Source organism: Ornithorhynchus anatinus, chromosome X1 (genome assembly GCF_004115215.2).
Source record: "Ornithorhynchus anatinus isolate Pmale09 chromosome X1, mOrnAna1.pri.v4, whole genome shotgun sequence".
In the NCBI taxonomy this organism is placed as follows: domain Eukaryota; kingdom Metazoa; phylum Chordata; class Mammalia; order Monotremata; family Ornithorhynchidae; genus Ornithorhynchus; species Ornithorhynchus anatinus.
The window spans coordinates 70,092,015-70,116,493 of record NC_041749.1 but is presented as its reverse complement, the minus strand read 5'-3'; the positions used below and the strand labels follow the sequence as shown (position 1 = coordinate 70,116,493).

The 24,479-nt window shown below is 46.0% G+C and overlaps 1 protein-coding gene across 7 annotated transcripts in view; it reads left to right on the top strand.

The window, feature by feature from the left end:
• Positions 1–24,479, top strand: part of ABHD6 (abhydrolase domain containing 6, acylglycerol lipase) — a 57,180-nt gene that overhangs the window by 10,061 nt on the left and 22,640 nt on the right. For all 7 annotated transcript variants that reach the window (XM_029051746.2, XM_029051752.2, XM_029051749.2 and 4 more), the window contains 2 exons: positions 8,078–8,221; positions 22,841–22,997. In XM_029051746.2, coding sequence (XP_028907579.1) covers positions 8,103–8,221; positions 22,841–22,997 — 276 coding nt within the window. In that variant the 5' untranslated portion in view covers positions 8,078–8,102. The remainder of the gene's footprint in view (positions 1–8,077; positions 8,222–22,840; positions 22,998–24,479) is intronic.

Below are 24,479 nucleotides of genomic sequence, written 5' to 3'. Positions count from 1 at the left end.
TTTGGGTCAGGTTTCCACTCCTTTCAACCCATATGTTGAGAGGCATAGAACCCTGCCAACTCCCTAGGGCTGTCAATTGACTGCATCAGGTCTCCACCCTGGGTCACTCATAGAGTGACTGAGAACCAGCTCCAAACAATGGCGTCCCTCATTGGAACTTGGGAAGAAGACGTTTTCTGGACCCAGCTCAGGTCTCCCTGGGGTGTCCTCAAAATGAAGGAAGATAGGTCCAACACAAGTAGAAAGGTTGCCTAGTGGCTGATTTGCTCTCACCTGCCAGGGATCTAGTGCCTCAAAACAGTCATGTGCTGTTTCAGCAGCTCATCATGCTCCCGTTGAAAGGTGGTGGAATTTGCATAGCCATGTTGGAAGGCTGTTTCTGACAATCAAATAAAGCTCCCATCAAGGGCTGCATCTTGGTCCTTTAAAGTGAGAAGATGCTTATTGCAGCAGACTCCTGGAGTTTAGGTCAGGCCTGAGGCTCTATAATACTACCTGCATAAAACCCAAGAGCTGAACATCCTGAGCTTCTTAAATGGGAGGACTAAATCTCTTCATGAGATTCCAATTTTCATTGGGGGATGACTTGGATGTTATATTATTTTGAATATAAGGACTATAGAACTTGGGCTCATTCAAAACTACACTACACTATTAGATGTATTAGAGAAAACTGGAGATTCGGTACCAAGAAAAGACCTCTTCAGTCAAGAGACAATTGGCCGTGGCTTTAAGTAATGCTACAGTGTTACTTAGATCACACTTCTGAAAGATTAGATTTATAAGCCAAGTTCTGACAAGGCAGGCCCTTCTGGCTGCATTGGTATGTATTGAGTTTAATTGTTAGACAAATCAGTCGATGGTGTTTTAGTGCTTACTGTTCTGGTAAACTCAACCATGTGCCAAAACCATAATCCCTCCTGTGGGCATAGCAGGGCAGCAGATGTCAATCATGAAGGTGTAGCAGGAGCAAGAACAAGAATGTAGTGGTTAGTAACATCAGTATATTGGGGTGAAGTGACCATATGAATAATTGAATATGTGTATATGTTAATGCTGAAGGTGGATGGCAAGAGCACGGCCTTGGGAGTCAAGAGAATGTGGGTTCTAATCCCGGCTCCGCCACTTGTCTGCTGTATGACCTTGGGCAAGTCACTTAAATTTCTCACCTGTAAAATTCATTCATTCATATTTATTGAGTGCTCACTTTGTGCAGAGCACTGTACGAATTAAGACTGTGAGCCCCATGTGGGAGAGGGACCATGTCCAACCTGATTACCTTGTATCTACCCCAGTGCTTAGAACAGTGCTTGGCACATAGTAAGCGCTGAACAAATACCATTATTATTATTATTTTACCTAGGGCTAGCCCAAGTCAAAGCTTAATTTGTGTTGGAGCTCAAACCCAACATCTATGGCACCACCCCAGTACCGCTGGCATCACCCCACAACCTTAGAGTATAGGGCTAGTTCTGTCAGTCCCAGAACCATTTGGTTTCATCCCAAAAGATTCCTTAACTCCAATTCTCTCCTGGACCCCCTCCAATCTGGCTTCCGTCCCCTCCACTCTACCGAGACTGCTCTCTCAAAGGTCACCCATGACCTCCTTCTTGCCAAATCCAATGGCTCCTACTCTATCCTAATCCTTCTTGACCTCTCAGCTGTCTTTGACACTGTAGACCATCCCCTTCTCCTCCACACCTTATCTCACCTTGGCTTCACGGACTCCATCCTCTCCTGTTTCTCCTCTCATCTTTCTGGCCGTTCATTCTCGGTCTCCGCAGGCTCCTCCTCCCCCTCCCATCCTCTAACTGTTGGGGTTCCTCAAGGGTCAGTTCTTGGCCCTCTTCTGTTCTCCATCTACACTCACTCCCTTTGTAAACTCATTCGCGTCACGGCTTCAACTGTCATCTCTATGCAGATGACACACAAATCTACAACTCTGCCCCGGTCCTCTCCCCATCCCTGCAGGCTCGTATCTCCTCTTGCCTCCAGGATGTCTCTACCTGGATGTCTGCCCACCACCTAAAACTCAACATGTCCAAAACTGAGCTCCTCATCTTCCCTCCCAAGCCCTGTCCTCTTCCTGACTTCCCTATCACTGTGGATGGTACGACCATCCTTCCCGTCTCTCAAGCCCACAACCTTGGTGTCATCTTTGACTTGGCTCTCTCATTCACCCCACACATCCAATCCGTCACCAAGACCTGCCAGTCTCACCTTTATAATATCGCCATGATCCGCCCTTTCCTCTCCACCCAAGCGGCTATCTTACTAGTAGAGGCTCTCATAATATCCCGGCTAGACTACTGTTTCAGCCTTCTCTCTGATCTCCCTTCCTCCTCTCTCTCCCCGCTCCAGTCTATTCTTCACTCCGCTGCCCGGCTCATCTTCCTGCAGAAACGCTCTGGGCATGTCACTCCCCTTCTTAAAAACCTCCAGTGGTTGCCTATCAACCTCCGCACGAAACAAAAACTTCTCACTCTAGGCTTCAAGGCTCTCCATCACTTTGCCCCCTCCTACCTCTCCTCCCTCCTCTCTTTCTACTGCCCACCCCATAGGCTCCACTCCCCTGCCACTCACCTCCTCACTGTCCCCCATTCATGCCTATCCCGCCGTCAACCTCTGGCCCATGTCCTACCGCTGTCCTGGAGTGCCCTCCCTCCTCACCTCTGCCAAATTAGCTCTCTTCCCCTCTTCAAAGCCCTACTGAGAGCTCACCTCCTCCAAGAGGTCTTCCCAGACTGAGCTTCCCCTTTTCCCTCTGCTCCCTCTGCTTCCTCTCTACCCCCCCTTCACCTCCCCTCAGCTAAGCCCCCTTTCCCCCCCTTTTCCTCTGCTCCTCCCCCTCTCCCTTCCCCTCCCCTCAGCACTGTGCTCGTTCACTCATTTGTATATATTTTTACTACCCTATTAATTTTGTTAATGAGATGTACATCCCCTTGATTCTATTTACTGCTTTTGTTTTAATGAGATGTACATCTCTTGATTCTATTTATTGCTATTGTTTTTGTCTGTCTGTCTCCCCCAATTAGACTGTAAGCCTGTCAATGGGCAGGGACTCTATCGGTTGCCGATTTGTATATTCCAAGTGCTTAGTACAGTGCTCTGCATATAGTAAGCGCTCAATAAAGACCATTGAATGAATGAATGAATGAATGAATGAATCTCCTAGAATTGGGATGACATTTCACTGCTCCTTTTGGCCTTCAAACCATAGTCCTTCTTCTCCCCTCTCCTGCATGTGAGGTAAAGACAGGGGAAATGATGCCTGCCTTTAGAGATCCAGAACTTCTTATGGGACAAATTAAGTCTGTCTCCCCCTGTGGCTATAAGCTCCTTGTGGGTAGGGATCACTTCTACAAACTCTATTGTGTCATACATACCCAAGTGCTTAATACAGTGCTCTGCACACAGTAAGCCCTCAATGCTACTGATTGAGTGTACTGTACTTTACAAACCTCATAGTTCATGGTACAGTGTCATACACTTTGTGAACACCTGATATTTGCTGATAAAGATGAGGCTATTCCAACAGGCCTCCTATATCCTCCAGTCTCACATACATACCTATTTACCATACAGATGAGTCTTAAAATCTTTTGCCATCAAATCTGTCACTGGTGCATTGCCATTTATTACAGGAACCAAAGATGTTGCTCACAATCCCTAATATTTGGTCTTTGAGCAGAAATTGTTGACAGTTGGGTTGTGCTTCAATGACGGCCTTACTTCTCTCCGCCTCCACCCTTTATTATACCTCTTTTCCCACTGCACTCCTGATGACCCTGTCCCACTACGTCATGATGTAGAGGCCTGATGGGTGAGAGAAAGAAGATGGTAACTGGACAGATTGCTCCCACCCCACATTATCCATATTCAGTATCTTCCTTGCAGTGAAACACAACAATTTTAATGGGTTGGAAGTGAATAAAGGCACACAGGCACAGTGGGTGTAGCTCTTTAAGGTATTCTGAGAGTATGGTGAAGGTCTTCAAAATATTTTTTGAGAATGCTTTTTCATGATTCCTACGACAGGCATTTGTCCCCACACCCCTGAAAAACCTCCAGATCGTCACTCATCTCTGAATCAAGGTGAAACTCTATCACTGGTGGCTTTAAGGGAATCAGTCAGCTCTCTCCCTTCTACTTATCCACTCTCTTCTTCCCATCACACTCTTCATTCCTCTCAAGAAAGCCTACTCACTGTGCCTCCTTCTAGCCTCTCCTGCCACTGAACTCAAGCTCTTGCTCAAGTCCTTCCCCCTTCCAGCAACTCCATCTCCTTTCATATCTGACAGTCTACACCTTTTCCCAACTTCAAAGCTTTTCTGAAATCACATCGCCTCCAGGACACCTTCCCTGATTCATCTCCAATCTCCCTACTTTGTCCTCCAACTGCCACTTCAGTCCTTCTGCACCACCTAAACCTTTGAGTACTCCCAATCTCCTGTGACACTTATGCATCTACATGGTTTATATTTGCTATTATTCCCCTGCCCCATAATTTATTTTAAGATCTTGTTTCCCCCACTAGGTCGTAAACTCCTTGAGGACTTGAGATCATGTCTACTAATCCTATTGTACTCTTTCAAGCACTTAGTCCTAAGCTCTGCAAACAGGCATTCAATAAATGCACTTTCTGAGAAATCAGTTTATTGGCCTCAGGAAAACAAAATCTGGCAGGGGATGCCTCATCTTTCCCAGGACATTGCATTCATTTTTCAGTGATTTGATGCATTTGCCTCCCACTTGAGGAAGGATGCCCTGGTCTCCCTGCCTTCCCTTTTTCCAGACCATACTCCACTCCATACCCAGATCATCTTTCAAAAAGATCATCTGGACCCATCTCACTTCTCCTCAGAAACCTTCAATCGTTACCAATTCTTCTCTGCAGCAAATAGAAACTCCTGACTGTTGAACTCAAAGACCTTCTGTCAGTTTGCTTGCCCTTACCTCTCCATGCCCCAGTTCACACTTTCCGTTCTTCCCAAGCCCATCTCCCTGTGCATCGTTCCTGATTCTCCCACTTCCAACCCCTGGCTCTTGCCATTTTCCTGCTTGGAGCTTGCGCCCCCTTCCAAATCATCAGACCTCAGATCTCCCTATGTTCAAAGTCCTACTGAAATCCCACCTCCTACAATAAGTTTTTCCAACTATCCCCTCAAGACTCTTGCATTCACAACCTCCTGGTGCACTTTCATTATGTACTGTACTATTTAAACAATTCTACCTCCTGTCTAAATTATGTGCCTGCCTCCTCTGTCTTTGTGGGCAGGTATCATCTCCAACATCTATGGTATTATCCCAAGCATTTAATAGTTCTTTTTGTACAGTAGGTGCTCAATAAATTCTACTGATTGATATTAATGTTGGTATTTGTTAAGTGCTTACTATGTTCCAAACACTGTTCTAAGCTCTGGGGTAGATACAAGATCATCAGGTTGTCCCAAGTAGGACTCACAGTCTTCATCCCCACTTTAATAATGTTAGTATTTGTTAAGCACTTACTATGTGCAGAGCACTGTTCTAAGCGCTGGGAGTAGATACAGGGTAATCAGGTTGTCCCCCGTGGGGGTCACAGTTAATCCCCATTTTACAGATGAGGTAACTGAGGCCCAGAGAAGTTAAGTGACTTGCCCATGATCACACAGCTGACAAGTGAGGGGGCAGGGATTAGAACCCATGACCTCTGACTCCCAAGCCCGGGCTCTTTCCTCTAAGCCACATTGCCTCTCTAATAATGGTATTTGTTAGGTGCTTACTAGGTGCCAAGCACTGTTCTAAGTGCTGAGGGAGATGCAAGGTAATCAGGTTGTCCCACATGGAGCTCACAGTCATCATCCCCATTTTACAGATGAGGTAACTGAGGTCCAGAGAAGTGAAGCAACTTGCCCAAAGTCACACAGCTGACAAGTTGCAGAGCTGGGATTAGAACCCACGACCTCTGACTCCCAACTCCGTGCTCTTTCCACTGAGCCATGCTGCTTTGGAAGCAGTCATAACCATGTCCTCAAATAAACCAAATCAGTCAATCAAGGAAGGATCAGCAATAGGCTTATCAAGGGGAAAACAGATCATGAAGTTGTTTTATGACAATCAGTAACTTGTTTAAATGCCTAACATGTCATTTTCTTTCAGAAGGGTTAGGTATTCTTGTGGAGGGCTCCAGAGGTCAGCATTTTCAGGAAATACGGGGGTGTGATTAATGTGGTTGTGTAAAGGAAAGAGTGCATAAAACCACAATGTTTGCTCACTGTCTTGAAGAAACCAGGAAAACAAAGGGAACTGTCATTTTCAAGGGTGTGAACTCCGACTTGGATCTTAAAGGAAACTTTATCTCTAGAAAGTAATTAATTACCTGTTGCAATGTATTAAATTTGATTGATGCAGTTGCTCTCATGACCCACATAGCTTAATGCTCAGTTATCGCCTGACAGATTTATTGTCTGAATATTAGAGTGTCAGAAAAAAAACAGCCTCCCACAAATGAGTGACAGGACTTTCACAATAACTACAGATTCAACCCAGGCTTTGGATCAGAGACACCCCTGTTGGCGGGGAACTGTCTACGTTTTTGACTTCTCGGCCTCACAGTTTTTGACTTCTCGGCCTCACATCTCAGGAGTCATTGTTTAATGGGAGCCAACCTTTCTGTGTAATGAATGCTAGACCAGTCTGTATTCTGCAGGGATTCCTCTATCATTACAATATTCTTTCAAATGATTCATTGTGACGCGAAAGGGATTTATGTCTGGCTATTTTGCTTGAGTATATTTTTTTCCATATTACATTATTGAAAAGCTTACCTTTTTTTGGTATTTGTTAAGTGCTTACTATGTGCCAGGCACTGTACTAAGCCCTGGGGTAGATACAAGGCGGAAAGAAGCATGAGGAGCTGCTTCTATTTGGTTAAACAGAGAGTTCTATGTCTGCCCCCAACTTCTTTGTATGCCCTGGGACTCTTTAGTGTAGGTACATCCTGCTTCTCTGTTTGGTTTATATTTTAATTTATCTGTGATGATGATGGTGATGATGATGGTATTTATTAAGCACTTACTATTTGCCAAGCACTGTATTAAACACTGAGTTAGATACAAGATTATCAGCACATTCACAGTCCCTGTCCCACAGGGGGTTCACGGTCCAGGGGTTGGGTGGGGTGGACAGATATTTTACCCCCATTTTATGGATGAGGAAACTGAGGCAAAAATCAGTTCAGGGACTTGCTTAAGGTCACCCAGCAGGCAAGTGGAAAGGTCAGGATTAAAACCTAAGTCTCCTGACTCCTAGTCCTGTGCTCTTACCACTAGGTCACACTGCCCACCCATCCATCCCATCTGAGCATGGCAAATTCCCTGATTTCCCCATAAGTCCCCAGGTAATATGGTTTTAAAGTCAAAGTATCTTTAGTCTGAAATGAGGGAGTTCCTAGTGACTCTGATCTGAAGAAGTCATGTGCACAGTGACCATGTGTGCAGGGACCAGATCTGAGATAGTGGTTGGAAAATCAAGAGGATGGTTAGCAAGATCAGCTTCAAAGAAAGAATGATGCCACTAATCTGCATAACTCTGGATGTGTTCTTGCATGGTTTTCAAGAGTGACTAGGGTAAGAAAGCCCTTGTCAGAACCAAAAGACATCTCACTGGGTAATTTCAGAGTTTGTGCAGAAAAATTAGTATATGTTAAGCACATTCTGATGGGCTGAATTGGTAATAAAAATGTAAGCATCTCCCTTTGGAGAGGATCTGTGTAAGGAGGAGTTTTTGTATTTTAACAAGTGCAGTAGAAATGAACAGAATTTGAGGGAACCTAGCATTTTATTTATAGTATCTTGTCTGCCCACTTGTATATGAGTGGATTGAACAAATAGCGTTTGCTGATTTAGATTAGGGTGTTAGCAGCCTGAGAATTTATCTAAATGAGTCAGCAAGAGGACAGCAGGCTACAATTTTAAAAGTCTCAATTTTGCCTTTTATCTGTGTTTTAGTTTCTGACCACATTTGCTTCTTAATTTTTGGCCTTTTACTTTTGCATCTTTTCTTTGTTGAAAGTCTGTCTTTCTCTTCCTTACAGGTGAAGTGGAGCACTAAGAGGCGAGATGGATCTTGATATGGTTAACATGTTCGTAATAGCTGGAGGGACCCTAGCCATCCCGATTCTGGCATTTATTGCATCGTTTCTCCTGTGGCCATCGGCACTAATAAGAATCTATTATTGGTAAGATCATTTTTTTTTGGTATTTGTAATTAGAGAGTTAGTTGTTTTCATAGGTAGTTATTTCTGATCTTCAAGTCAAGTCTGTTTAAATGAAAATTCATAATAGTCATCCCCCTGGCCTGGTCTTCATTGCTATCAGTGCAATGGAGTCACTCACATCCAAAGAGTCATATTATCTCTCTGATTCTAGCAAGGGGAGAGCTCTGTTCCCTGAAACTCTGGAATGAACAATTGTTTTGGTCAACAAATTCCAATACAGTACCCTTCCTAAATATTTTACATTGTAAACTAAAATTATTTTGAATAATAGGAGAGAAATGAAGAAGCTAGGATGATTAAGTAATTGCCCCCATATGGCACACACAGTAGAGGTTAGAAAACGGCGATTCATTATGAAAACATTTACCAAGCAAAGCCATTGAAACAAATAGGCTGAACTAAACTAATCATAGGCAGTTTTGATCCAGAGGTCTTCCTGGTCTGCCAGCTTTCCGGTATGGCTGCCAAGGCTTTTGTTGCTTTCCCCAGATTCTGCCATTCTGATGCTGCTCTTGCTCTCATTAATAGGTGCCCACCATGATCTCACACCTGCCTCAAGCTTCTGCTCAGGTGACAGAGACTTAGAGCTGGACTAGTAGCCCCCGAAGTGGGAAAATAATGCAGGTGACAAAAGAACCAGAGAAAATAAAAAATGGGCTAAACTTTTAGTGGAAGAAAGCTAGAGATTTTATGAGCATTAAGGAATTGGGGAAATGGGAGTCTTTCAACAAGGAAAAGAATCCAAGGAGTTCAAATTTTGTGTGCTTCCTTTTCCATCTTTCCTTTGGGCTTTCTCTGGTGTAAAAATATTGCTGGACTCTTTGTCTGCTGCCAAGCTCTGATCCTTGAAAAGAATCTAATGAAATGGAAAAGATCGTTTCACCTCTTTTCTGTGCAATGACTGCTTCAAAAAGGTCACTGCAGACTCTGTCTTTGCACATCGACAGAGCAGAAGCATGGTTTGCTTAAAGTAGCTGGGATCGCACCATTGGCAGCATGATTGATTATCACTTGGGGGCAAAAACCCCTGTTCAGTTACCAGATTATGATTGCTGAGAGGGATAAACCTTATCTCTGCTGTTACCATTGCCTGTCTGTGTGAAAGACATTATGAAACAGAATCTGCATTCTCTTATTAGACCAGGGTGAGTGCCATGTGTTGCTTTAACTAACCAGGATCCCAGTTGCCTAGGTTGATTACCTTTGAGAAAGAAGCCAGTTGCTGATGGGTACAAATAAATTTTTGTCCTTTTTGATTCAGGAAAGCAGTCTGAGTGTAAACTCAGTTTGTTGGGAAGGGACAGCAGCCAGAGAAGCCTTTGAGATCATGCCAACATGATTGTCCCAAGGGATAATCATGCGAATCCAAGGGCATGTGGAGGGTGTGGGGGGAGGGAGGGAGAGAGAGAGAGAGAATCAAATGAAAATCAAGTGAAACTGTTAGATAGCTTGTAATACCCTTGCAAATTGGGGCGGGAAAACCTTCCATTTAAAACAACCAAAAAAAACAAAAACCCAGCCAAAACGTGAGAATTCCTTCTTCAGAATCCATAGCAACGCAATAGAATGCCTTTCCTTGCAAACAGAACTATGCCGTTAAAACTGCCATTCATTTTGCAATTGTCAAACGGTACTCTGCAGGCAGCAATACTGCAAGTCATTTGTGTTTGTAAGAAGCCACAATCTTGCAACTTTTCTGTGCAAAACCTCTAACGGCATTAGAGCAGCTCTCCGTGATGGGCATCAGGGTTATTTACTGTTCTTCACTAAATGCGTTAGTCTCATTTCAGGATAACTGCACAATTGTGCAGCAGCAAACAGCAATCAGCTTCCATCTTGTGAGATCCCTCTTTCTTTATTAGTCAAGAATGAGACTGATTATTATGTAATGACTGTGATTTCTGTGCATATGCTGTCTCTTCCTATAGACTCTTCTTCGGAAGGAGGTCAGAGGGTTTTATAGTCACTAATCTCCTGAGATCCCCCATGAGGAGAATAACGCTTATTCCTGAGGCCAGCTGTCAGGAGTTCTGGGAGTCTTGGGAGAATGTCCAGCCCCAATTCCATTAAGACACTGGTGATTACTGCAATTGCAAAGTGGTGCTGAGGGATCCCTAGCATATGCCCATAGAACATTGTCAGAATACTGGGTTGGATACATTTTTCTATGGGGGTGAAAGGAACAGAAATTCTTTGTATCAAGCTGGAGAAACAGAAGAATGAATAAGTGTTGAGTCCTCTCAAGTGGAAGATGGGGAACGCAGAGGAATTTTTCCAGATTAGGACTAAATTGGAGAATCAAGAGTAGATTTCCCAGTATTTGCTATAAAAATGATATGAGTGAAAGACTTATCTGTCTGGTAATATTAACCAAGGGGAAGATGCTGCAGGGATATAGCTCAGAAGAGATACATTTGTGCAATTTTCTTATGACTTTGATATTTAAGTCAGTAGGTTCTTGATCTGTTTTATCCCTGAAAAAGGAAGAATTTGGTCTTTGACATGGTTTCCATTTACTGTAAAATAATGACTTGTTTAAGAGAAATACACACGTTTGTCTTTCTACTTTTCCTTGCCTTGGCAAGTTTTTTTTTTTTTTAAGGAGATATTTATTTCCTTCCTAGGGGAATTTTAAGTCACCCCAAAAGTCTCCTTTCCTTATTTAGATTCCTTTTTTTTGATTTTGAAATAACAAGGTCTTATGAGGGATAATAAGGCATTCTTCTACCTTGTCCAAATTATCATTGATCAGCTTTTGAAAGATTTCACATTTTTCTATCTCTATTCACCTCAAAGCACTTTACAAATTTATCACATAGGTGAGTCTGATGTGTCCTTACACTATATTACATTGCCATTTATTAAAATGTACCATGTCCATTAATTAGCAGCAGCAAGGAATCCAGGGTAATTATTGCCTGTGAATTTAGAGGCTTAAGAGAAATTGACTAATTTGAAAAAAGAAAATAAAATACAACACTGCTCCCTTTGTATACAATTTGTGTCTTCTCTCTCCCCTAGTAGATTTGTAAGCTCCTGAAAGTCAGGGACCGTGTTTCTTGAGAAGCAGCATGGCCTAGTAGATAGCACATGGGTCTGTGAGGCAGAAGGACCTGGGTTCTAATCCCTGCGCCTCCACTTGTCTGCTGTGTGACTTTGAGCAAGTCACTACCCTTCTCTGTTTCTCAGTTTCCTCATCTATAAAGTGGGGATTAAGACTTTGAGCCTCATGTGGGACAGGGACCGTGTCCAACCTGATTTGCTCGTATCCACCCCATGCTTAGTATAGTGCCTGGCACATAGTAAGTGCATAATAAATACCATTATTATTTTATTATACTTTCCCAGATAAAGTGCTCTTTATGCAGTAATAATGACAGTCCCCCATTGGGAATGATGGATGAAACTTGGTCCCAAACTTAAGTACTGAGAGCCCGCTTGGAGGAATTGGTTCTAGTGTTAGTGGTTTACACAGTGCCACTTGCACTCTCTTGTCCCTGCCAGTCATGTTCCCTCAGGAACACAGTAGAATGAGTGAATAAGAGGGAAGGGGTGCAAAACATTGCAAAGTGCACATAAAGGTTTTTTTACAAGCTGGACCCATTTATGGTTCAAGTGACTGCTGCAGGGTCCCAATACTATACCTTAGCACAATGACCTAGAAGGCAGTTGCCTTGGTAGCCATTGTGGTCTTTGCTGTCCAAGATAGCTATTTTTCAGTAATTCTCCTGGGACCGTCCATATGCACGGTGGTTAAGAAACCTTCCCCTGCAGTGGCATAACTCTAGCAAGCTTCCCTTATTTGTAGAGTTGGTGCTAGAACCCTGGTCTCCTGATTCCCACAGCAGTACTCTTTCCTGTGCATCACAATAGGCACTCAATAAGTACTGTGAGAAGCAGCATGGTCTAGTGGATAGAACATGAGCGTGGGAGTAAGAAGGACCTGGGTTTTAATTTCGGCTCTACCACTTGTCTGCCAGTTGTCTTGAACAAGTCACTTGACTTTTCTGGGCTCAGTTATCTCAACTGTGAAATGGGGATTAAGACTATTAAAACCTTTTTTCTCAATTGAAATTTCCAAGTAAACTTTCCAAATAAATGATCAAGCCCAAGTAAACATAGTGTCCCTATCATGGAATTTTGGTAAGGCATTGAGATTAACAAAAGCTGTTAGGAATTTCTGTAAGTGCACAAATTGTCGGGATCTGAGCTACACTTTTCCTTCTGAGAAGTAAGGTTGCTTTGAACATTGATTTTCCTTAGGGAGCTTGACCAATTTATGTTCCTGTGCTTATGTGTGGCTTAGAATTGGCAGCACAAAATTCCAGCCAAAGTTCTTCTAATTGTAGATTCCCAACTTAGAATAGCATTATGACTGATCTGTGACGTGGTAAGATAAGTCTTCCTCCTCTCCACCAGGCACCTCCTGAAGACTCTGCTCAACCCTCTCTCCCTGGTGTTTCCCCAACCAAAACCCCACATCCTAGTATTTGATGAACAGATGGGCCAATTTTAGAATGTCTGCTCATCAGGTATCAGGATCCAAGCCACCCCAGATGACTCAAGGTCAAGGATTTCACTCTGGTTCCTGCTGCCCTGCTTCCCATAAGAATATTGGACTAATTTTAGCCTAGGTGCTGCTTCACTACTGGAGCAACATCTGACTCCTTATCAGCTGAGTCCTTATATGAAAGGCAAATGGCTACTTCATTCATTCAATAGTATTTATTGAGCGCTTACTATGTGCAGAGCACTGTACTAAGCGCTTGGAAAGAACAAGTTGGCAACAGATAGAGACAGTCCCTGCCGTTTGACGGGCTTACAGTCTAATCGGGGGAGACAGACAGACAAGAACAATGGCAATAAATAGAGTCAAGGGGAAGAACATCTTGTAAAAACAATGGCAACTAAATAGAATCAAGGCGATGTACATTTCATTAACAAAATAAATAGGGTAATGGAAATATATACAGTTGAGCAGATGAGTACAGTGCTGAGGGGATGGGAAGGGAGAGGGGGAGAAGCAGAGGGAGATGGGGGGAAAAGAGGGTTAAGCTGCGGAGAGGTGAGGGGGGGCGGTAGAGGGAGTAGAGGGAGAAGGGAGCTCAGTCTGGGAAGGCCTCTTGGAGGAGGTGAGTTTTAAGTAGGGTTTTGAAGAGGGGAAGAGAATTAGCCTGGCGGAGGTGAGGAGGGAGGGCGTTCCAGGATCACGGGAGGACGTGGCCCAGGGGTAGACGGCGGAATAGGCGAGACCGAGGGACGGTGAGGAGGTGGGTGGCAGAGGAGCCGAGCATGCGGTGTGGGCAGTAGTAAGAGAGAAGGGAGGAGAGGTAGGAAGAGGCAAGGTGATGTAGAGCCTTGAAGCCTAGAGTGAGGAGTTTTTGTTTGGAGCGGAGGTCGATAGGCAAACACTGGAGGTGTTTAAGAAGGGGAGTGACATGCCCAGATCGTTTCTGCAGGAAGATGAGCCGGGCAGCGGAGTGAAGAATAGACTACAGCGGGGCAAGAGAGGAGGAAGGTAGATCAGAGAGAAGGCTGACACAGTAGTCTAGCTGGGATATAACAAGAGCCTGTAGCAGTAAGGTAGCCGTTTGGGTGGAGAGGAAGGGCGGATCTATTTTAATGCCTCTCAGATATTGGGTCTATAGACAATAGCAATCATCTAACATGCTGGGTCTCACCCCTGGGCATGTGTAGGGGTGGTTTTGGGAACCTCCATTGATCCAGAAGTGGCAGCAACCCCAATATCTAAGAGGCATATAGGAGGAAATGAGTCTGTTTGCAGAGAAGCAGCACTCAGGAAGGTGGTGGCCTGGTCTTGGCACTGACCTTCATCACATTTGAATAAAACATCTGTCACTTTACTTCTGCAGTGCCAACTCCAGGCTAGACAAGCCCTGTCCATAGTATCTTAATAGGGGCCACTGTCACAGCCTAAAATAGATAGCCTAAAATGCTGTATTACCTTCCTACATCATTTCCATTTTAAATATAGTTCTGTCTGAGCTCTCTGCTCAGTCAATCAATTGTATTTATTGAGGGCTTACTGTATGCAGAGCTCTCTACTAAGTGTATGGGGGAGTACAACATGACAATATAACAGACACACTCCCTGACCACAGTGACCTTACTTTCTAGAGGGGAAGACAGACATTAATATATATAAATAAATTACAGATATATACATAAGGGCTTTGGGGCTGGGGTGGGAAGTGAGGAGTAAAGGGAGCAAGTCAGGATGACACAGAAGGGAGTGAGAAAAGAGGAAATGAAGGCTTAGGGAAGGCCTCTTGGAGGAGATGTGCCTTCAATAAGGCTTTGAAGATGGTGAGAGCAATTGTCTGGCAGATATGAAAAGGGAGGGTGTTCCAGGCCAGAGGCAGGATGTGGGTGAGAGGTCGGCGGTGTGCTAGACGAGTTTGAGATGCAGTGAGTAGGTTGGCATTAGAGGTGCAAAGTGTGTGGGCTAGATTGTAGTAGAAAAGTAGTGAGGTGAGGAAGGATGGGGCAAGGTGATTGAGTGCTTTAAAGTTGATGGTAAGGAGTTTCTGTTTGATGTGGAGGTGGATGTTCTTGAGGAGTGGCGAAACATGGACTGAATCTTCTTGTTGAAAAATGTTCCGGGCAGCAGAGTGAAGTATGAATTGGAGTGGGGAGAGACAGGAGGCAGGGAGGTCAGCAAGGAGGCTGATACAGTAATCAAGGTGGGATAGGATAAATGCTTGGATTCATGTGGTAGCAAGTTTGGATGGAAAAGAAAGCGTGGGTTTTAGCGAAGTTGTGGAGGTTGAACCACAGGATTTAGTGATAGATTGACTATGTGGGTTGCTCTGGCTTATGCCGCTCTCTCTTGGGCTTAGAATTGGAAAATTGATTCACCAACCTCTAAAGCTGAATCTGAGGCATCCCTGGTTGCTACACTCTGTTGTCTTTTGAAATGGAAGATAAAGCCACTGCGGCAGATGATGCTTCTCACAATGAATTGTTAACTGTGTGAAGCCATCCTACAGAGTGCTCACACCTTATCACAGAGCCATTCAGCTTTGCACAAAATCATCTTTGGGCTGACGTAGTCAGCTGCACCCAGATCCATTGGTAAAAGCATCAGTGTGGTGCTTAGTTTGGCACGATAAGGCTTCTAAGAGACTGGAGAGCTGTCTTTAAGAATCTGCCCTTGTTTCTTTCTTTTTTCTTTTTTTAACTTTTGGCTTCTCCAGACCTCATGTCCTGAAAACAAAATAAATTGAGCTCGATTATAGTACTCATTGGTGTAAAAAATTACTCTTTTATTCTTTTGTCTGAATGGTAAATATTGGCTTTTTTCTATTAAATGTTGCAGAATAAGAACCTGGGCCAGGAAATTTAATCACTTTAAAAATGGGCAGCAATTCTTCAACTTGAAGCAGCACCTAAACATGATGTTTACAAAATATGCAGTATTCCCTTTTCATTTTCTTGCTCTGTACTAGAATTGTTCTCATCCTGGTCAATTTTACATCACCCAAAAAGACCCCCATCAATGGAGTCTCCAGTCAAAAACGATGGATGAGCCAAACCAAATATGAATAGAAGTTTCTCTTTATTATTGTTTCATTTCAGAACTGTTAACTAATTCACATGGGAAATCCTCACAAAAATAGTTCAATTAGCATCCGATAGGTCGATAAAGTTTGAGTGCTTACTGAGTACAAAGCACTATATTAAGCACTTAGATGAGTAAAATAGAGGAAATAGAAATAATGCTGGTCCTCAAGGAGTCTATAATCTGGATGGGACAGTAAGCACTAATATGATTTACAGGCAGGAGGAAGAAGGAAAAGAGTATATGTGCCTGAGTTAATGCTTAAGTAAGAGAGTATGGCAATTCGGTGCGTGAGTGGTTGTGGTGGTGGTTGTGAGTACATCTTTGCTTAGGTGGGGAAGTTCTCGTTAAGGAGATGCGATTTCGAAGGGCTTTGAAGATTGAGAGGGTCGTGGTCTGTGTGATTTGAAGTGGGAGAGAATTCCAAGCAGGGGAAATGGTGGCGAGACAAGAACGAGGTACACTGAGTACTTTAGCTTGAGAGGACTGAAGAGTGCGAGCTGTGGTGGAGTGGGAGAAGAAACTGGATAGGTAGGAGGGAGAGCGATGGTTGAGGGCCTTAAACCAATGATCAGGTATTTCTTATTGATGTGGAGGTGGATGGGCAACCACTGGAGGCTTTTGAGGAGTAGGGAAACATGCGAGGAGTGACATTTTAGAAAAATGATTTGGGCAGCAGTTTGAAGAAAGGAGAGACTGGAGACAGGGAGACCAGGGAAGAGGCTGATGAAGTAGTCAAGTTGGGATATTACAAGTGCCTGAACCAGTGTGGGGGTCGTTTGAATTGAGAGGAAAGGGCAGATACTGGAAGTATTGTGGAGGAAAACCCAACAGGATTTGGCAAAACATCTCGAATATAGGGGTTGAAAGAGAAGAAGGTCTCAAGAGTAATGCTAAGGTTGTAGCCTTCAGAGACAGGGAGGATGGTGGTGTTGTCCACTGTGATGGGGAGGAGGAGAGGATATGGGAGATAAAATGAGGAAGAGTTCCATTTGGGATATCTTGAACATGAGGTGCTGGCAGGACATGTACATAGAGCTGTCTTGGAGGTAGGAGGATATGCGAGACAGCAGAGATGGAGCGAGTCAGAGTTAGCGAGGTAGATTTGAGAGTCATCCACAGAGAGGTAGTAGTCGAAGACACAGGGAGTGAGTGTAAAGTGGGAAGAGAAGAACAGAGCTTTTAAGAGGCACCACATTAGTGGGTGGGAAGCAGAGAAAGAGTCAGTGAAAGAAGCAAAGAGGAATCAGCCTGAGAGGTAGGAGGAGAACCCGTCGAGAGCTGTGTTTCCAAGAGATGGGAGTGAGCCACAGTATTGAAAGCAGCCAGGTGGTTGAAGAAGAATAAGACAGCGTCTGTTCAATTTGTCATTTAAGGCCTTGGAGAGAGTGGTCTCAGTGGAGTGAGGAGGGCCGAATGATACTGCAGAAGGTCAAGAAGGGAGTTGGAGGTAAGGGAATGAAGGCAGCGGGTACACACAAACACATTTGAGGAGTTTGGATAGGAATGGGAGTGGGGAGTTGGGGCAATAGCTGGAAGATGCACCATCTTTGCATTTAAAAATATTGAATTAGTAAAATGCAGGGGGTTGCTCTGATCATTTTAAAAAATACTGCTTTCAGTATGTATTCATTCATTCATTCAATAGTATTTATTGAGCGCTTACTATGTGCAGAGCATTGTACTAAGCGCTTGGAATGTACAAATCGGTAACAGATAGAGACAGTCCCTGCCCTTTGACGGGCTTACAGTCTAATCGGGGGAGACAGACAGACAAAAACAATAGCAATAAATAGAATCAAGGGGATGAACATCTCATTAAAACAATAACAAATAAATAGAATCAAGGTGATGTACATCTCATTAACAAAATGATAGAATCAAGATGAGGTACATCTCATTAACAAAATAAATAGGGTAATGAAAATATATACAGTTGAGTGGACAAGTACAGTGCTGAGGGGAGGGGAAGGGAGAGGGGGAGGAGCAGAGGGAAAGGGGGGAAAAGAGGGCTTAGCTGAGGGGAGGTGGAGGGGGGGTAGAGGGGGAGCAGAGGGAGCAGAGGGAAAAGGAGGAGCTCAGTCTGGGAAGGCCTCTTGGAGGAGGTGAGCTCTAAGTAGGGTTTTGAAGAGGGGAAGAGAATTAGTTTGGTGGAGGTGAGGAGGGAGGGCATTCCAGGACCGCGGGAGGACGTGGCCCAGGGGTCGACGGCGGGATAGGAGAGACCGAGGGACGGTGAGGAGGTGGGCGACAGAGGAGTGGAGCGTGCGGGGTGGGCAGTAGAAAGAGAGAAGGGAGGAGAGGTAGGAGGGGGCAAAGTGATGGAGAGCCTTGAAGCCTAGAGTGAGAAGTTTTTGTTTCGTGCGGAGGTTGATAGGCAACCACTGGAGGTTTTTAAGAAGGGGAGTGACATGCCCAGAGCGTTTCTGCAGGAAGATGAGCCGGGCAGCGGAGTGAAGAATAGACTGGAGCGGGGAGAGAGAGGAGGAAGGGAGATCAGAGAGAAGGCTGAAACAGTAGTCTAGCCGGGATATTACGAGAGCCTGTAACAGTAAGACAACCACTTGGGTGGAGAGGAAAAGGTGGATCTTGGCGATATTATAAAGGCGAGACTGGCAGGTTTTGGTGACGGATTAGATGTGTGGGGTGAATGAGAGAGCCAAGTCAAAGATGACACCAAGGTTGCGGGCCCGAGAGATGGGAAGGATGGTTGTACCATCCACAGTGATAGGGAAGTCAGGAAGAGGACAGGGCTTGGGAGGGAAGATGAGGAGCTCAGTTTTAGCCATGTTGAGTTTTAGGTGGCGGGCAGACATCCAGGTAGAGACGTCTTGGAGGCAGGAGAAGATACGAGCCTGAAGGGAGGGGGAGAGGACGGGCAGAGATGTAGATCTGTGTGTCATCTGCATAGAGATGATAGTTGAAGCCGTGAGAGCGAATGAGTGCACCGAGGGAGTGCATGTAGATGGAGAACAGAAGAGGGCCAAGAACTGACCCTTGAGGAACCCCAACAGTTAGAGGATGGGAGGAGGAGGAGGAGCCTGCGAAGGAGACCGAGAATGAACGGCCAGAGAGGTAAGAGGAGAACCAGGAGAGGACGGAGTCCGTGAAGCCAAGGTGAGATAAGGTGTGGAGGAGAAGGGGATGGTCGACAGTGTCAAAGGCAGCTGAGAGGTCAAGGAGGATTAGGATAGAGTAGGAGTCATTGGATTTGGCAAGAAGGAGGTCATGGGTGACCTTAGAGAGAGCAGTCTCGGTAGAGTGGAGGGGACGGAAGCCAGATTGGAGGGGGTCCAGGAGACAATTGGAGTTAAGGAATTCTAAGCAGCGAGTGTAGACGACTCGTTCTAGGAGCTTGGAAAGGAAGGGTAGTAGGGAGATAGGGCGATAACTGGAAGGGGAAGTGGGGTCGAGAGAGGGTTTTTTTAGGATGGGGGAGACATGGGCATGTTTGAAGGCAGAGGGGAAGAAGCCATTGGAGAGTGAGTGGTTAAGGATAGAAGTTAAGGAGGGGAGGAGGGCAGGGACGATGGTTTTTATAAGGTGAGCGGGAATGGGGTCCGAGGCACAGATGGAGGGGGTGGCACTTGCGAGGAGGGAGGAGATCTCCTCTGAGGATATGGCAGGGAAGGATGGGAAAGTAGGGGAAAGGGTTGGGGGGGCAGGCAAGAGGGGGAGGGTTGACTTTGGGGAGCTCAGACCTGATTGTGTTAATTTTCGTGATGAAGTAGGTGGCCAGACCATTGGGGGTGAGGGATGGGGGAGGGGGAGGAACAGGGGACCTAAGGAGAGAATTAAAGGTCCGGAACAATTGGCGGGGGTGATGGGCATGGGTGTCAATGAGGGAAGAAAAGAAGTTTTGCCTGGCGGAGGAGAGGGCAGAGTTAAGGCAGGAAAGGATAAATTTGAAATGGATAAGGTCTGCTTGGTGCTTGGACCTTTGCCAGCGGCGCTTGGCAGCTCGAGCATAGGAGCGTAGGAGGTGGACAGAGGCGGTGACCCAGGGCTGTGGGTTAGTGAAGCGAGAGCAGTGGAGGGAAAGGGGGGCGAGAGAGTTGAGATGAGTAGAGAGGGTGGAGTTGAGAGTGGTGACCTGATCGTCGAGAGTGGGAAGAGAGGACGGGAGGCAAGGTGGGGAGAGATGCTTTTGGAGAGATGGATGGGATCAAGAGAGCGGAGGTCTCTGTGGGGGAGTAGTATAGATTTGCAGGGGAAGGGAGTGTGAGAGATGAGGCAGGTGAGAAGGTTATGGTCCGAGAGAGGGATTTCAGAGTTGGTGAGGGAGGAGAGAGTGCAGCGGTAGGAGATGACGAGATCGAGGGTGTGACCGAGTCGGTGAGTGGGCGAGGTATGGTGGAGCAGGAGGTCGGCAGAGTTGAGGAGCGATAGCAGGCGGGCGGCAGAGGAGTCACCGGGCACATCCATGTGGATGTTGAAGTCTCCGAGAATCAGAGTGGGCAGAGAGAAGGAGAGAAGGAAGGTGAGAAAGGGGTCTAGGTGGTTGAAGAAGTCGGAGGTGGGACCAGGAGGGTGGTAGATGACAGCGACAAGTATCTGGAGGGGGTGGTAGAGGCAAATGATATGGGCTTCAAAGGAGGGGAAGGAGAGGGAAGGGGGAGGAGGGATAGTGCGGAAGCGGCAGCGGGGTGAGAGAAGGAAGCCGACACCTCCTCCCTTTCCGGTGAGTCTGGGGGAGTGGGAGAAGGAGAGGCCTCCGCTGGAGAGAGCAGCGGGGGAGACCGTGTCTTCAGCAGTGAGCCAGGTTTCCGTAAGGGCGAGGAAGAGGAGAGAGCAGGAAAAAGGTCAAGGATGAAAGGTAGTTTACCTGTAATGGAGCGGGGGTTCCAGAGGCCACACTTGAAAATAGCTGTGGGTTCAACGGGGGGGAGAGGGCGGAGAGCGGGGGGAGGGTAGGGTTTGGATGGGAACGAGGTGGCGGGGCCCTGGATGGGGAGGGGGGAGGAGGAGTGGCGGTGGGACAGGAGAACAAGGATGGGGCGTGGGTGGGGAAGGGGGGGAGGGTGGGAAGAGGGGGTTTGGTGAGGGGGAGCGTAGGGGGAGGGGGAAGAGGGGTGGCCACTGGTAAAGTGGGGTTCTAGGGCGGGGGGGGCGGAGGAGGCAGAGGAGAGAGCGGAAAAGAGCTGGGCGAGAGAGGGAAGAGGAAGGAGAGGATTGGGAGAGGCAGATGGGAGGAGTGGGGGGTGGAAGGACATGGTGAAGCCAGAGAGGTAGGTGGCAGCACTGAGAACAATTAATGATAACATGCGAAAGTGGCGTGGTACAGTGGAAAGAGCGCGGGCTTGGGAGTTAGAGTTCATGGGTTTGAATCCCGGCTCCGCCACTTACCAGCTGTGTGACTTTGGGCAAGTCACTTAACTTCTCTGTGCCTCAGTTCCCTCATCTGTAAAATGGGGATTAAGACTGTGAGCCCCACGTGGGACAACCTGATTCCCCTATGTCTACTCCAGCGCTTAGAACAGTGCTTGGCACATAGTAAGCGCTTAACAAATACCAACATTATTAATCTAGTAACATGATACAATAAAATAGTATTAATAAGCAGGTGATGACCAGGGTCGGGGGTTGACTTGACTAAGGGTTGACCTGATCAAAATCAAAGTCAGAAGGCCAGCGGCAAGGAGAGTCCCGGGGCTCATGTCCAAATGTCTCTGAGGCGGCGGCAGGAGCCCTGAGGATGTCCGGGGTGGGTTGTGGGCATAGGTGGCTGCTAAGGTAAGGTAACACAGTGAGAACAAGGACATCGTTGCCTGGGGCGGGGGAGATCAATCACCTCAAGGAGGAAGAGGGAGTGATGGCTTCCCAAAATGACTGCTTCCGGGCAGAGTGTGGGGGAGGGCGGTTGGAGAGCACAATGTCCCAAGGCCCGGGGTGGGAGGAGCAGGGGAGCACAATATCCCCAGGCCCGAGCGGGGAAGCACAATGTCCCCAGGAGCACAATGGGAGCTGGTGGCTGGGGGTCTGTGGGAGTGGGGGGAGCTGGGGGGAGATCCTTAGTGTCGGAGTCCTTGAGCAGGGGTGCAGAGGTACGGGTTTCAGGGCTGACTATAAGCCCAGGGGCAGGTCATGGAGGACTGATAGCACGGCTCCAAGGAAGCGGAGGTCTCGAGTCGACGTGGCGACGATGCCTGGAGGAGAAAGGTTTGGCCGGGCATGAATCTCAGAAAGAGAAATGATTTTTGATGAAGATAGGGGAAAACATTCTCTTCCTAAATTATAAAGGAGAGCATTTATATTGGACAATTTAGAACACTCCCAGACAACACGTGGATTTTCTCTTCACCTGTAAAGCTTTGAAGTAGTTTTGACTCAAAATAGGTTATAAAACTAGTCCTGGTACTAACTTCCTGAAACCACAAATTCTCACTTTATTTTGAGATAATTCTCCATTGAGAAATGGCCTACTTATTAAAATGGAAATTTTAGATTAGAAACTGATTCCGGCTAACTCCAGTGCTGCAGAAACTCAGTTAACCAGTCATGATGGTATATAAGCCAAGTTTTAGAACAGTTGATGAAAACATGCAGTCAAAATACAATGGGAGTACCATCCTGTAAAATTCCAAAGTAGTAAATCACTTAATCTTATTGAGACTTGTTTAAAAACCGTAGACATTAGCTCTAGCTTTGAGAAGACCATATTTTTCTAGAAATGGTGATGGGGTGTATGAGGGTACTTTTTATTCACAGAGCATTAGCTAATAAGTAATTCTGTCTTGCTCAACTACTCCATGCGAATGAAGCAGTGGAAAGATCCAGGTGTGCTGGGGGCCCTGGCATACACAGATAGGCTGAAGAAAGCAAGCACCTGCATCATCCCTGAGCCTTGCCCTTCCTTCCCACTTTATAACCTGATTAGGTATGCCTCGGCCTAGTTGAATGCCTCCGAAATGCATTCACCGTCCTGAAGTGATGAGTCTGATTACTACTTAATGAATACATCCAGCTAATTGAGTTTTGCTTATTATCCTTTTCTAAAGGTACTGGCGTAGGACACTGGGCATGCAAGTTAGATATGTTAATCATGAGGACTATCAGTTCTGTTATTCTTATCGGGGCAGGCCTGGAAACAAACCCTCCATCTTAATGCTGCATGGCTTCTCGGCCCACAAAGATATGTGGCTCACTGTCGTCAAGGTATGTTTTTGGACTTCTTTCATAAAAGGCATGGTCTTTGGTTTACAGCAGGTTGGCTGTTGTGTCAATACTAGCAGAACAGGAGTAGAAAGAGTGAACTCTTAACCCCCCCTCTTCCTCAGTGGCCCAGAACTGCAGTCATTCTTTTGAGGTAGCATGGTTGTGATCACATTTTTTTTCTTTGAAATGCTGAACTTCTATTTTTTTAATCCATTTTTCTTTTTTTCTTCTTTCACTTCACATACAGAGAAGTAGGTCTTATTTTGTTGCCTGACATATCGTCTTATACTCTCTCTTTTTCTATTTCATTTATAAATATGCTCCCAAACACCTCTGGCAATTATACTCCACAGATATATGGTGGGGCTTGGAGCTTGTAAATTTTTTTTTTGAGGGAGGGTCAGGAGGGGATGAGAAGTTGTGTTTTGTATAAAATGGCAACTAGAGTGAGTACCAAAGCCATGCTGAGAGCATGGCAAGTGTGCCATTGTCCCATTCACTACCACCACCCTCTCAGGATGCACCCCCACCCTGTAGGTGTTGGGTTAGGAGTCGCAAATGATATGGGGGCGGGGACGTTAGTCACCACTAACCTCTGCACTCCCTCTCTGCCTCCGCAATTACTAATGCCTGCTCAGCTGTGAACTTTGGCTATGGCCAGAAGGGAGGCGTGCCTATATATATAGTACTTGAAGTGGGACTTCATCCTACCTCTCAGGAGAGCCCGAAACCGCCCTACTCTTGTTGTATGATTAAATCTGTGCCCATAGATGAACCATCCCACTTCCTTAGGTTTCCAACTGGAATCAGACACCAACAATCCCACTTAAATTGTTCTCTTCACATCCCGCCCACATTCATGAGCAGGGATACAAATCACTGTTTCTGTCAGTACCCACCTCAGCCCCTCAGTTGTTGAGAAGGCTGACACTGTTGTGGGGGCAAGAAAAATGCTGGGGGAGTGAAGAAAGTAGCCCTGGAGTAGGAGTTCAGCCAAAGGCATACTTTTGCCTAGGCTTGCATCTGTTCTGACGAAAGGATTTTTGTCACTCTAAGAAACAAATCTTTGGGTTTTTCTCCTTTTCTGTTCCATGTTCCCCTACTGTCCCTCAGTGAAGCCAACTTTTCATTTTGAGTGTGGGAGCAAAATTGAATCAGGCCTCCCAAGGAGATGGGGCTGGGGATAAAAATGAGAAGTACACAGGGTCAGGGAGGTGGACATGTGTATGCACACGTGCCGCCATGGAGGTGGACACTCAGACACCCACACCCACACAAGGCCAGGGAGATAGAAACGAAGGAACATACACAAGGCCTTATAGTAGGGGAAAAATACCCCCCCACGCCCTGCACTGAGAGACAAACAGGGAATGTGGTTAGGACTTGGTAGGGGGCCTGTTTCCCACTTGAGGTTGGGGCTGGGGGACCCAAAGCACCCATTTCTCGCTTGAGGCCAGAGTGCAGAACACCTGTTCCCTACTG